Source organism: Stegostoma tigrinum, chromosome 9 (genome assembly GCF_030684315.1).
Source record: "Stegostoma tigrinum isolate sSteTig4 chromosome 9, sSteTig4.hap1, whole genome shotgun sequence".
Classification (NCBI taxonomy): Eukaryota; Metazoa; Chordata; class Chondrichthyes; order Orectolobiformes; family Stegostomatidae; genus Stegostoma; species Stegostoma tigrinum.
This window is the reverse complement of record NC_081362.1, coordinates 37,597,544-37,611,141: the sequence shown is the minus strand read 5'-3', so window position 1 is coordinate 37,611,141 and position 13,598 is coordinate 37,597,544. Positions and strand designations below refer to the sequence as shown.

Genomic DNA, 13,598 nt, shown 5'->3' with positions numbered 1-13,598 from the left:
ATCTGCTCGCTGACTATCTGTTTGATGTCTATCAGAGCCATGCACTTCCTGACTTTGTTGCAACCTTGGTCCAAATGCAGAGCAAAGAGCTGCACTCAGTGAGGGGTGGGGGCGTGGGAATTCACTGCTCTTGACATCAAGGCAGAATCTAACAGAGTATGGTATAAAGAAACCTTAGCATAACTGGAGTCAATTGTAATTCAGGAAAACTCTCCACTAGTTGGAGTTGTACCTACTGATAGGACAATACTTGCAATTGTTGGACGTCAATAATATCTTGATATCAGTGCCTGAGTTCCATGGGGAGTTTTATAGGCTGGACCATCAATGGCTTCATCACTGACCTTCCCGCCCCCCCCTCCCCCCTTCATAAGTCAGCAATGAAGCAGTTTGTTGACTGTCTGTCTGAATCATGCTTAAAATTGTGCTTTGAAGCTACCTGTGTTCATATGTAGCAAGACCTAGACAACATTTAGTGTAGTGCTGATAAGTTGCAAGATACATTTGTGCCACACGAGACCTAGGCAATGACCACCTCCAACAAGAGAGAAACCAAATGTGTCCCTTGACAGTCAGTAGTGTTGTAATTGGTGAATCACCTTTTATCAGCATCCTGGGAATTGTCCTTGATTTAAAAACTGCTTTGAGGCTGCAGAGCAGAACTGATGCTAGGAATGTGCTGGTGAATAATTCACCTGACTCTCTCCAGGGGTTTGTAAACTATCCATAAGGCAAGGCTAAGAAATACGTCCGTGACACCACCCACGCCCTCCACCTCCTCCAGAACTTCCAATTTCCTGGCCCCCAACACCTCATTTTCACCAAGGACATCCAGTCCCTATACACCTGTATTCCGCATGCAGATAGCCTCAAGGCCCTCCGCTTCTTCCTGTCCCGCAGTCCCGACCAGTCCCCCTCCACCGACACCCTCGTCTGCCTAGCCGAACTCATCCTCACACTCAACAGCTTCTCTTTCGATTCCTCCCACTTCCTACAGACAAAGGGGGTGGCCATGGGCCCCAGCTATGTCTGCCTCTTTGTAGGTCATGTGGAACAGTCCCTCTTCCGCACCAACACAGGCCCCAAACCCCACCTCTTCCTCCATTACATTGATGACTGTATTGGTGCCGCCTCTTGCTCCCCAGAGGAGCTCGAACAGTTCATCCACTTCACCAACACCTTCCACCCCAACCTCAAGTTCACCTGGGCCATCTCCAACACATCCCTCACCTTCCTGGACCCCTCAGTCTCCATCTCAGGCAACCAGCTTGTAACTGATATCCATTTCAAGCCCACCGACTCCCACAGCTACCCAGAATACACCTCCTCCCACCCACCCTCCTGCAAAAATTCTATCCCCTATTCCCAATTCCTCCGCCTCCGCCGCATCTGCTCCCAGGACGAGGCATTCCACTCCCGCATGTCCCAGATGTCCAAGTTCTTCAAGGATCGCAACTTCCCCCCCACAGTGGTCGAGAACGCCCTTGACCGTGCTTCCCACATTTCCCGCAACACATCCCTCAAACCCCACCCCCGCCACAACGGCCCAAAGAGGATCCCCCTCGTTCTCACACACCACCCCACCAACCTCTGGATGTAACGCATCATCCTCCGACACTTCTGCCATCTACAATCCGACCCCACCACCCTAGACATTTTTCCATCCCCACCCTTGTCTGCTTTCCGGAGAGACCACTCTCTCCGTGACTCCCTTGTTTGCTCCACACTGCCCTCCAACCCCTCCACACCCGGCACCTTCCCCTGCAACCACAGGAAGTGCTACACTTGCCCCCACACCACCTCCCTCACCCCTATCCCAGGCCCCAAGGTGACTTTCCATAATAAGCAGAGGTTCACCTGCACATCTGCCAATGTGGTATATTGTATCCATTATACCCGGTGTGGCTTCCTCTACATTGGGGAAACCAAGCGGAGGCTTGGGGAATGCTTTGCAGAACACCTCTGCTCGGTTCGCAATAAACAACTGCACCTCCCAGTTGCGAAACATTTCCACTCCCCCTCCCATTCTTTAGATGACATGTCCATCATGGGCCTCCTGCAGTGCCACAATGATGCCACCCGAAGGTTGCAGGAACAGCAACTCATATTCCGCTTGGGAACCCTGCAGTCCAATGGCATCAATGTGGACTTCACCAGCTTCAAAATCTCACCTTCCCCCACTGCATCCCAAAGCAGCCCAGCCTGTCTCTGCCTCCCTAACCTGTTCTTCCTCTCACCCATCCCTTCCTCCCACCCCAAGCCGCACCTCCATTTCCTACCTACTAACCTCATCCCACCTCCTTGACCTGTCCGTCTTCCCTGGACTGACCTATTCCCTCCCTACCTCCCCACCTATACTCTCCTCTCCACCTATCTTCTTCTCTCTCCATCTTCGGTCCGCCTCCCCCCTCTCCCTATTTATTCCAGAACCCTCACCCCATCCCCCTCTCCGATGAAGGGTCTCGGCCCGAAACGCCAGCTGTTGTGCTCCTGAGATGCTGCTTGGCCTGCTGTGTTCATCCAGCTTCACACTTTATTATATTAGTGGAATGTTAATTGCTTGCCTGAATAAGTGCGGTTTCAACTTGCATAGTGCTCTCTTCCACTTGTAACTCTTCAAATAATGAAGCAGCTCATGCTTGCATACAGCAGACAATGCAAGAGTTCGGACTTGGGCTGAGTGGTAAGTAATATTTATGCCCCACAAATGCTAATCATAAAGCCATTTCCAACAAAGAGTACAGCCACTACCTCATTAGTTGGGACAATTCTTATTCCTCCTTGCCGGTTTGTCCAAGTCATGTTAATTTTGTGTTGACCAGAAACCTCATTTTGGATGTTCCAAAATGTAGCACGGTTGTTCTTCACCTGATCAACTGAGGCAGCAAGGAATCTTGCCATTTCTAATTTTAAATGGCAAATTCTAATTTTTTTGGATATCTTCCTAAGGTCTCCTGGTCAAAGTCTCCAAAACTTATGAAATTGTTTTGAGAATGTGATTGTGATTGTTTCTTTGTGCTTGTTATGTTTGTCTTTAGCTCAGATTAATTTGAATATTTCAGGAATTTTGCAAGTAGAGGCAATGGCTTATTGGTATTATCATAGGACTGTTAATCTAGAGACACAAGTAATGTTCTGAAATGCGGATTTGAATCCCACCATGCTGTCTATAAAAACCTGGAATTAACAGTCCAATGCCGATTTGTTGTAAAACCCATGTGACTCACTAATGCCCATTTAGGGAAGGAAACTGCTATCCTTACTGGCCTGGCCTTCATGTGATTCCAGACCCAAAGCAATGTGGTGGTCTCTTAATTGTTCCCTGAGCAATTAGGGATGGGTAATAAATAGCGGCCTAGCCAATGATGCCTTCATCCTGTGAATGTATTAAAGAAGGTTTAACTTATTAAATTTTAATTATTCTGTATGATTTTTAGGCTACAAGCCAGACTGATCTCGAAAACTGGGTTACAGCAATACATTCTGCCTGTGCGTCAGTGTTTGCAAAGCAACATGGGAAAGAAGACACAGTCAAGCTACTAAAAAATGAAACCAAAAACTTCATGCAGAAGATAGATATGGATGGAAAAATGAAGAAAATGGCAGAGTTACAGCTATCTATTGTAAATGATCCCAAAAACAGAAAAGCTATTGAAAATCAGGTATTCTTAGATCGAATTGTTGACATGTTCTTTAATGACCTCAAATTGAATATTAATTTATTTATTTTGGGGAGTGCATGCTGGCATAGGAGCATAAGATGCAAATTGTTATAATCACCTGACTCTTTGTTTCAACAGTTAATGGATGTGTACCAGCATCAATGTTGTAATTGTGTGCTTGTGTACTTGTTTGTAGTAAATGCTCTGAGCAGCTTTCAAAGATGTTTAATGTTCGAAATCTTCAACTGAATATTTGTTTCAGATTTTGTGCAGCACCCAATTCTGTTAATGTTAATCTATCACACAGGTGCATAATCTTTGGGCAATTTATTGACAATCCAATGTTGCAGAGTTAACTATAATAACTTGGTGTCATCTTCTTGAGTTTGAAGATAGGTTTGACCTACGGTGTAACAACCTCTATTACGGGCAGGTCCATTGCCAGAAACACGCATTGCTGGAAAAGCTCAGCTGGCCTGGCAGCATTTATGATGAGAAATCGGAGTTTACGTTAAGGGTCTGGTGTCCTTCCCAGAACAGGACCTGAAATGTTAACTCTTGATTTCTCACCACAGATCTGCCAGACCTCCTGAGTTTTTCCAGCAATTTCTGTGTTTGTTTCTGATTTACAACATCCACAGTTCTTGCAGTTTTTATTAGGCCCATAGCTGGAATGGGGTTTGATCCCATGCTTTTGGCACTCTTCTGATCCACACTGGTTTCCCAGCCAATGGATCCCCAAGGAATCAGTTGCTGCATCACGTACACTTTTATGTGCATATTGTAATAAAAGTGGAGGTGAAGGTCTAATGGTATTATCACTGGACCATTAATCCAGAGGCCCAGATAACATTCAAATCCTGCCATGGCAGATGGTGGAATTTGAATCCAATAAATATCTAGAATTAAGAATCTAATGATGCCCGTGAATCCATTGTTGATTGTTGGAAAAACCAATCTGGTTCACTCATGTCCTTTAGGGAAGGAATCTGCCGACATTACCTGGTCTGACCCATGTGTGACTCTGGACCCACAGCAATGTGGTTGACTCTGAATTGCCCTCTGGATGGGCAATAAATGCTGCCTAGCAAAGACACTCTCATCCCGTGGATGAAGAATAAATAAAAGTTGTGAAGTGTGATGTCAGAGACTTTATTTTGTTTTCATCATGTGGCTGATCATGAATCTCTCTGGCTCTTAGTGCCAGCCATTAGCATCTGTTGGAGAGAAATGCAAATTGATACTCAACCTTCTCCATCAAGTGCTGGAGTAGGACTTGAAACTGGAGTTTCTCTTAGAGATAGGGTTGCTAACTATGGCGCCAGAAGACCTCTATAACTTAGCATCTGATATATCCGAGTTGTGTATGACTTTTATTGTGTGCTTCTCTACAGCGGACAAAGATTAGATAGGTCCAGCCAAATAATGTTAAGAAACAGCTTGGTTCACACATGATCCCATCTCTAGGTTACTTGGTAATGAATGAGGAGAAAAAGCATTTGGCTCCAAAGCAAATTCTTTCAATGTTTAACTATTTATTGTTGCTTTTATGAGGAGTATATTGCTTTAGTTGATTTCATAATTCATAGGGGTATTTGGAAAGGAACAAATCAAAAGTAGAATGCTACGTGTGTTTGTGGAGGCAAAACCATGAGTAGCTTTCCCCTCGGCCTCCAGTCTGAGCTTCAGTAATGCATGCTTAGTTCCTGATGACTGCCCTGTTACCTTGCACTGCAGCAAGCCGAATGATGTGTTCAATGTGATAGCTTAAAGTGAGCAGGGAAGATTGCTGTTTCCTAGTACTTCTGCATTCAAACAATTCTCAAGCTCAATTTTTAAATGTTGGAGTAGGTGATTGACAGCCCCATTGGTTACCAAGTAAACCTGTTTTTCTTGAAGGTATTAATTTCCACAGAAATTGATTTGGCGATACCATCTGAGTACCACAATCTAAAGGATTTCCCCATTAACATCAATTATTCAATTTGAGCCAATTGGGTGTATATTTTAATATAACTTGTAGCTAGTTTTATAGCTTCTTATCAGAAAAGTTATGATAGAAAGCTGACCAAATAACTTTGGATTCAATTACTTACCCAGTTCTGCAACTGTTTGCTGTGTATAAATTTGGAATTGTTGTGTATAAATTGAGACTGCAAATATTTGATGCTTTATAGTGGAGCAACGTTCACATAGAACCCTTTTAGCACTGACCGTAACCATAGACTTTTGAGGAATGAATTGGAGATCCACATCCGTTCCTTTTTGAGTACATTTATTTGCTGTAAAATTGGATTCTGTCTTGTCATAGTCTGCGTATTAGGCAAGTTAAATATAGTTAGAACCAGAACCATGACTTAATCATTAATGTTTGTTCGCTAAATATTTGTGACGACTTTTTCTGTGCGGTGCAAACTATTTGTAAAATAGTTGAATCAGAGTGGGGGGGGGGGGGGGGGGCGGGGGTGGCGGAATGCAGACCATGTATTTTTTGCACAAATATAATGCTGTATCACCAGTGTCCTGTTATGTATAACATTAAAGGCTTACCAGTCTGACGACTCAGATAGCAGGACTGACCTAGGAAGAAAGGCTGGATTGGTTAAGACTACATTCACTGGAGTTAGAAGAAAGTGGGGGATGGGGGCGTGCAGAAATGGATCTCCTAAAAACCTATAAAATTCTAAAAGGATAAGATAGGATAATCACAAGAATGATGATCCTCATGACTGGGGATCCTGGAACTAGGGGTTATGGTCTAAGAAAACATAGGTTACTTAAGACTGAGATGAGGAAAAAGTTCTTTACCCAGAGATTGAGGAACTTGTGGAATTCTCTGCTACAGAATGCAGCTAAGGCCAATACATTGAATGTTTTCAAAAGAGTAAGAAATAGCTCTTGGGGTTAAAGGGATCAAAGGGTATGGAGGAAAGCAGGAACATGGCACTGAGTTGGCTGATGGGCTGTGATCATATTGCATTGGCAGAGCAGGCTCAAAGGGCTGAGTGGTTTTAACTAATAGATCTTGAGATGTTGTGACATGCTTAAGTAAGTTGAATAACCCTAATTATTTCATATTTGGTTTTAAATTGATTTGCTCAGGAACCAAGGCAGATAAATAGTCAAGATACAAATAAACTATGGTGGAGCAGGTTTGAGGGATTGAATATCTACTCCTCTACCTTTTTCTGTTCCTATCACAATGTGCATGAAACTAAGTCATTACGAGACTATTCTCGTAGCATTCTTGCAAAATTCTGAAGTGACACTGATTTGGTTGCAGTTGTTTTACTGGTAAGTATACAACTCTGCCACACTGGCAGAGAATATGTGGTGCATCTGCATTAATTAAAAGAAAAATGATTGCGGCTTGCATGTTTCCAGTAGTTATAAAGACCTTTTTGACACTTTAATATGTCTGGTACTGATTAATAAATATGTTAAAATAAATCACTGTTTTTACATTGGAATGAGTGGTCCATTATTTCTACCCATTGAATAGCCATTTTTTCCATATAGCTTGTTTGCCTTGGATATAGACATAATATCCTGCATTACACTGAATGCTGTCTTTGTGTTCTGCTAGAACATAGTGTAACATGATGACATTCTTGTTTCCTGGCAGGGGTGGGGAAATCCCAGGTTCTCCTTTACACGTTAATTATAAATGTGTAATACTGGGAAATTGAAGCAAAACTTGCTAATAGAGACTGTAGGCTGGAACTCCCCTGAGAACAGCTGGTTCTATTTTAACACTTGAAATTGGTACCAGATAGCCTACAGGTTTAACAGCATTTCACAGCCCTCCCAAATAATATTTTCTGATTTTTCTTCTCCTGTGAATAATTCTTCAATTTTAGGATACATTAAAATTGTGGGGGGTGGGGAAGAAATGGGGATGGAACTGTAGTATTAATTGTTGGTATATTTCTGCATGATGTCCAAATTAGTTTAAAATAGGAGCCTGAAATCTGACTAGTAACGTAAAAATAATGAGGCTTTCTGGCTCTAAATGTTATCAAAGACTGTAATTTTATTTGGAAATCTGTCTCATCCCCATAAACTTTTTTTAATTTAGAAGAAACTGTAGAGTTAGGTACTTAGAATATTGTGTTCAGTTCTGGTTGCCTGATCATAGGAAGGATGTGGAAGCTTTAGAGCGGGTGCAGAGGAGATTTACCAGGATGCTGCCTGGACTGGGGGCAGGGGGTGGGGGTGCTGGTGCAGGTCTTATGATGAAAGGTTGATGGAGCTATATTTTTTCATTGGAGCGAAGAAGGATGAGAGGTAACTTGATAATGGTGTACAAGATGATAGGCATAGATAGTCTTTGGCTATTCACTGTTTTAGCCAGGGTGGAAATGACTATTACAAGGGGGCATAATTTTAAGGTGTTTAGAGGAAGGTGTAAGGGAGATGTCAGAGGTAGATTCTTTACACAGAGTGGTGGGTGTGTGGAATGTGCTGACAGCGGTGGTAGTGGCGTCAGATACATAGGGACAGAGATGATAGCAAAATTTAGGGTATGCAGAGTAGTTTGACCTGAGTGTAGGAACATAAGTCGACTCTACTTTGTGGGCCGAAGGGCCAGTACTGTGCTGTATTGTTCTATGTTCTAGTAGGCACTGTATAAACTCAACCCTTGACGTTATTTTAATACTCTTTTTTGCAGCAGCCAAGCTATAACAGAGGGACTTCAGGTGGGCATTAATTTTTGGAGAATTCCAAAATCTTGTTTTTAAAACAAGTGGTATAAATTGGACAGGCTAACATTAAAAAAAACTTTGAATAAAGTTTAAACCACAATAGGTAAAGTTTTTATCTTAAAATTTAGAACTGCTTCATTTTGCCTACTCTTGAAATGGCTTTTGACAAATGAAATTCATGAAATGGGGTAAAACCCATCAATGGCATTTATTCCTTTAGCGTTTTGTGAAATTGTGTTTAACTGTAGTATCTGGATAGATGAAGGTATTTCAGGAAATGAGAAAATGTTTTAAATCTGTAAGGGATGATGTGTTTTCTTTATTGGACAACAAACTGGAATTGAAATTGGACACTGCAGTGTAGCTGAAATACAAGGAGAGTTTTTCACCTTGAGAAATAAAATGGGATTGTGGTGAATATTTTTAGCTGTACAAGACAATGTTGCTTTTGGAGCAGTGAAGTTGTTACGTTATTGAGGCAGCAGTACCTGGTGTTTTGGGTGAAAGAAATCTGCCTGACGACAGCTGTTGGATTGTTTCAGTTACAGATTGCTACAGACTTGAGACCAGTGCAATCAGATACATGCAGAGCCAAGAAACGAAAAACATTTCTCTTTCTCACTTGCTGTCTCTTAGAAAGACACAAGCGCTCAGGCACTTGAGAGCGTTCTGTTACAAGCAAAGACCCCGATCCACCTGATCCGCTTTCAAATGAGCTCTGCAGACACCATCACGCCATCATTACTGAAACCAAAGGGCAGTGATCATTGTTTCTTCACCCTGTGGTCTGGACATTTGATCAAAAATAATCTGCCCCGCTTCAGTTTTCCAACCATAATATTTATCAAATCATTTTGCTTTTTGTCTATCTTGCTTGTGAATGAATGTATGTGCACTTAAGAGAAGTGGTAATTTGTGATTCTTTTTTTCCTCTATCATTTGTTAAAATAACTATTTACAATAAACAGAATTATTTTCCTGTGGATGACAAAACTTGGTGCGAACTACTCTTGTGCTGAATAAGAACTGGGAGCAGGTGTAGGCAACTCACCCCCTCAAACCTGCTTCAGAGCAATCATAGCTGATCTCATTTTGGCCTCAACTCCATTTCCAGCTGTTCCATCTAACCCTTCAACGTGTACTAATTAAAAATCTGCCTGTTTCCTCCTTAAATTTACTCGATGACTCCATCTACTGCACTTTGGGGTAGTGAATTCCATAGATTCATAACTAAGAGAAATAATTTCTCCTTTATGTTTTAAGTCTGATACTCCTTATTCTAAAATTATGATGTCTCATTCTAGAATGCCCCACATAAGAAAACATTTTCTCTTTACCTACTTTGTCTGGAGTCAGTTCTGCAAATTGATCACCTTGAGTATTTACAATAGTTTGTGGGATAGTATAGCACAATTATTTGTACACTCTCTCCAGTTTTGTTGTATCATTTCTAAAATGTCAAGATGGAAGATATGAGGCAGAATAGCTGACTTTTTTTACTTTTAAATTTGTTCATGGAATTTGGAAGTCACTGGCTAGACACTTACTGCATGCCTGTAATTGTCATGGAGAAGATATTGATGAGCTGCTGCCTTGAACTGCTGTGATGCCTAGGGTTGAGGTACATTCAGTGTTATTGGGAAGGGAGTTATAGGCATTTGGTTCAGTGACAGATGAGATACAGTTCCCAGTCAGATTGTGTGTCTTGGGAAAATTGCAAGTCACAGTGTGGTGTTCACATGTATTCGTTACTCTTGGCCTTCGGTCATAGATTTGGAACCTTACTGTTCAATGTGCTATTGCAATGTATATTGTAGATAATAGACGCTGCTCCCACTGGTGTTGGGAATGAAGAGTTTTTGATGGATGGGGTTCCAGTCAGGTGTGCTGCTTAAACTTGACACCATCCAGGATAGTGTGGTGTTGGAGCTGCACACATCCAGGCAAATACAGAGTATTCTGTCAAAGCACCTGACTCCTGCTTTGCAGATGATGAGCAGGCTCTGGGGAAACCTATTGAGTTGCTCACTGAGGAGTACCTAGCCATTAACCTGCTCTGGCAGATATAATATTTATATGACTGGTCCAGTTCAATTATTGCTCAATGGTCGCCTTCGTGATGGTAATGCTGGGTAAATTCAGTAATCAGTGCCAGTAACACATTGAATGTCAAGGGGAAATGGTTGGAATCTGCCCTGTTGGAGGAGGTAATTGCCACAAGAATCTTATTAACCACTTAGCCATCCAAATCTGATTGTCCAGCTATTTCTGTATTTGGACATGGCCTGCTTTAGTATCTAAAGAACTGCAGAAGAGTGACCATTGTGTAATCGTCAGTGAACATCCCACTTACATGTTAAGGTGAAACAGTGTTTTTGATGAAGCAGCTGAAGATGGGTGGGCCTAAGATGCTACCCTGAGGAACTCCTGCAGTGAAATTGATGCTCAGATCAAGGCTGCAATGAGCCCAGAAACACTGTAGTCCTGACAGGATGTAAACTGAATTTTAGTGAACAGGCTACCTCTGAACAAATGCTGCTTGATAGCATGGTTAACAATCTTTCTTCCTTCACTGATAATCAGAGTGGACTGATTGGATGACAGTTGGACTTCTGCTTTTGCTGGTTGGGTCATACCCAGGAATTTTCCATGTTGGTTAGAGGCCAATGTTATAACTACTCAAAACTAGTCTAGGAGTATGGCAAGTTCTGGAGCTTCAGAAGTCTTCAACAACATTCTAGCAATAATACTGGAGAACCCATGGTGTTTGCAGTATTCAGCGAATTCAGTTGCTTTTAATACATTACGTGAATTAAATTGCTTAAAGACTGACATTGGTGATGCTGGGGTCCTTTAAAGAGGGCTAAAATGGGTCATCTGCTTTTGGAACTGACTTCAGCCTGAAGTTGAATGTTTCAGCCTTGTTACTTGCACCGTGCTGGCCTGCATTATCATTGGGGATATTTGTGAAGCAGTTTTCTCTAATGAGTTTGACAGTTATCCACCATTATTCATGACCTAGATGTGACAGGACTGCAGAAACAAACCCCTAAGAAGGGAGCATGATCTGTTAAATAATTTCTGCACTATTTTGACTGTATAGGGAGCCTTTGATGATAGAATGAAATTTGTACGGTTTGAGATCGATTCAATCTCTCACGGAGGGAAATGATTTGAACATTGAAAGCTCAGATAACGTAAGTACAACACCATCTAAAGGTCTGATTTAAGAAGATTATTGATGAGATTTTCCTGGGTGACTCACCCTTCCACTGTGTCTCTATATAAAAGGTAAAGGCTTCAACTATTGTAATGCAAAATAGTACTACTTGTTACAAAGATGTAAATGCCATGCTGCGTTCTATGGCCATTTGAGGGTGCTAGAAATTAAAACTTTTCAATGGAATGAGCTGCCAGAAGAAATGGTAGAGTTGGGTACAGTGAGAGCATTTAAAACATTTGGACCAGGTACATGGAAAGGAAAGATTTGGAGGAATATGAGCCAAATGCAGGCAGGTGGGACTAGTTCACTTTAGGAAACCTGGTCAGCATGAATGAGTTGGACCAAAGCAATTGTTTCTTTGCTGTATGATTCTGACTTTACAGGATTTTTCACTTCAGATAGTTGGGAATTGACACAAACATATGGCTTTTTATAATTCCAAAATCATTGGAAACAATTTTGAACAGAGGGACTACCTACACTGAAGATTGTCTGTCTAATTTTTCTTAACTCCTATGAAGAGGTCTGTAGTTATTTTGTTCCAATTTTTCTATGAGACTTATTGTGCAATATCTAATTAATTCTTCTCAAGTATACAACAATTGTATATTTGTAAATTTCTGACATTGCCTTTTAAATTTAAGAACTGTCTGAAAATTGTTTTTTGTACAGCCTTTTCACAAAAGATCATGGTCTTAGGGTTATTTGCAAAACCGGAGGAGACAATGCAGCTTGCCAACACAATGAGCCATAGATAGCAATCTCATCAGCTGGGATCCCACTCCCACTTGATCCCCATAGCTTTGCAGGTTCGTTTCCTTCAAGTGTCTGTCCAATTTCCTTTAGAAATAATTGATTTTATGCCTAATTCCAGCATCCTCATGGCATCAAATTCCAGGTCATTACCACTTGCTGCTTGAAAAATGTTCATTCTCTGATTTCCCTTTATCTCTTACCAGAAGCCGTAAATCTTAGTTTCCCTGTTCTATGTCATCAGCTAATAGGAACAGTTTTACGTTGTCCATCTTAGGCAGACCTTCCTGATATCATAAAGTCAGAAGTGGGGACGTTCATTTATGACTATGCAATGTTCAGCATTTGCAACCCTGCAGATGCTAAAACAGTCCATGTCCAAATGCAACAAGATTGGGACAATATTCAGGCTTGGGATGACAAATGGTAAGTAACATTTGCACCACACAAATGCCAGGCAGTGACCATCTCCAATAAGACCACTGCCTCCTGAAATTCAACGGTGATACCATGATTGATTCTCCACTGTCAACACCCTGGGGTTACCATTGACCAGAAACTCTACTGGGCTCAACATATAAATAGAATGGATACAAAAGCAGGTGAGAGGCTAAGAATACTGCAGTGAGTTACGCAGCACCTGATGCACCAAATCATGTCCATCTACAAGACAAAGTCAGGAGTGTGATGGAATACTTCCCACTTGCTTGGATGAATGCAGCTCCAACACCCAAGAAGCTTGACACCATCCAGGACAAAGCAGCTTATTTGATTGGCACCACATTCACAAACATCCACTCTCTCCACTACTGACATGTCGCAGCAATGTTTACCATCTACAAGATACACTCTAGAACTTCACCAGACACCCTCAAACAACACCATCCAAACCCTCAACCCCTTCCATCTGGAAGGACAAAGGCATCAGATACAAGGGACACCACCATTTCAGTTCCTCTCCAAGCCACTCACCACTTTAAATTGGAAATATGTCACTGTTCCTTCACTGCCATGAGTTGAAATCCTGAAACTCCCTCCCGCAGGACCTGGAGGATCTACCCAAATGAACTGCAGTGGTTCAAGAAGGCAGCTGGCCACCATCTTCTCAAGGGCAACTAGGGGTGGGCAATAAATGCTGACCACCCACTGCCCATATCCCTTGTATGAATTTTTAAAAAATTGATACAACTTTCTTAAATTTCCCCTTTTTTCCTGTCCTCTTTCCACCTTCCTTTGTTCTAGGGTGAACAACTT

At 41.9% G+C, this 13,598-nt stretch overlaps 1 protein-coding gene across 2 annotated transcripts in view; it reads left to right on the top strand.

Moving 5' to 3' along the window:
* Nucleotides 1–13,598, top strand: part of tiam2a (TIAM Rac1 associated GEF 2a) — a 350,324-nt gene that overhangs the window by 163,642 nt on the left and 173,084 nt on the right. For both annotated transcript variants that reach the window (XM_059648488.1, XM_048536148.1), the window contains exon 8: nt 3,438–3,662. In XM_059648488.1, coding sequence (XP_059504471.1) covers nt 3,438–3,662 — 225 coding nt within the window. The remainder of the gene's footprint in view (nt 1–3,437; nt 3,663–13,598) is intronic.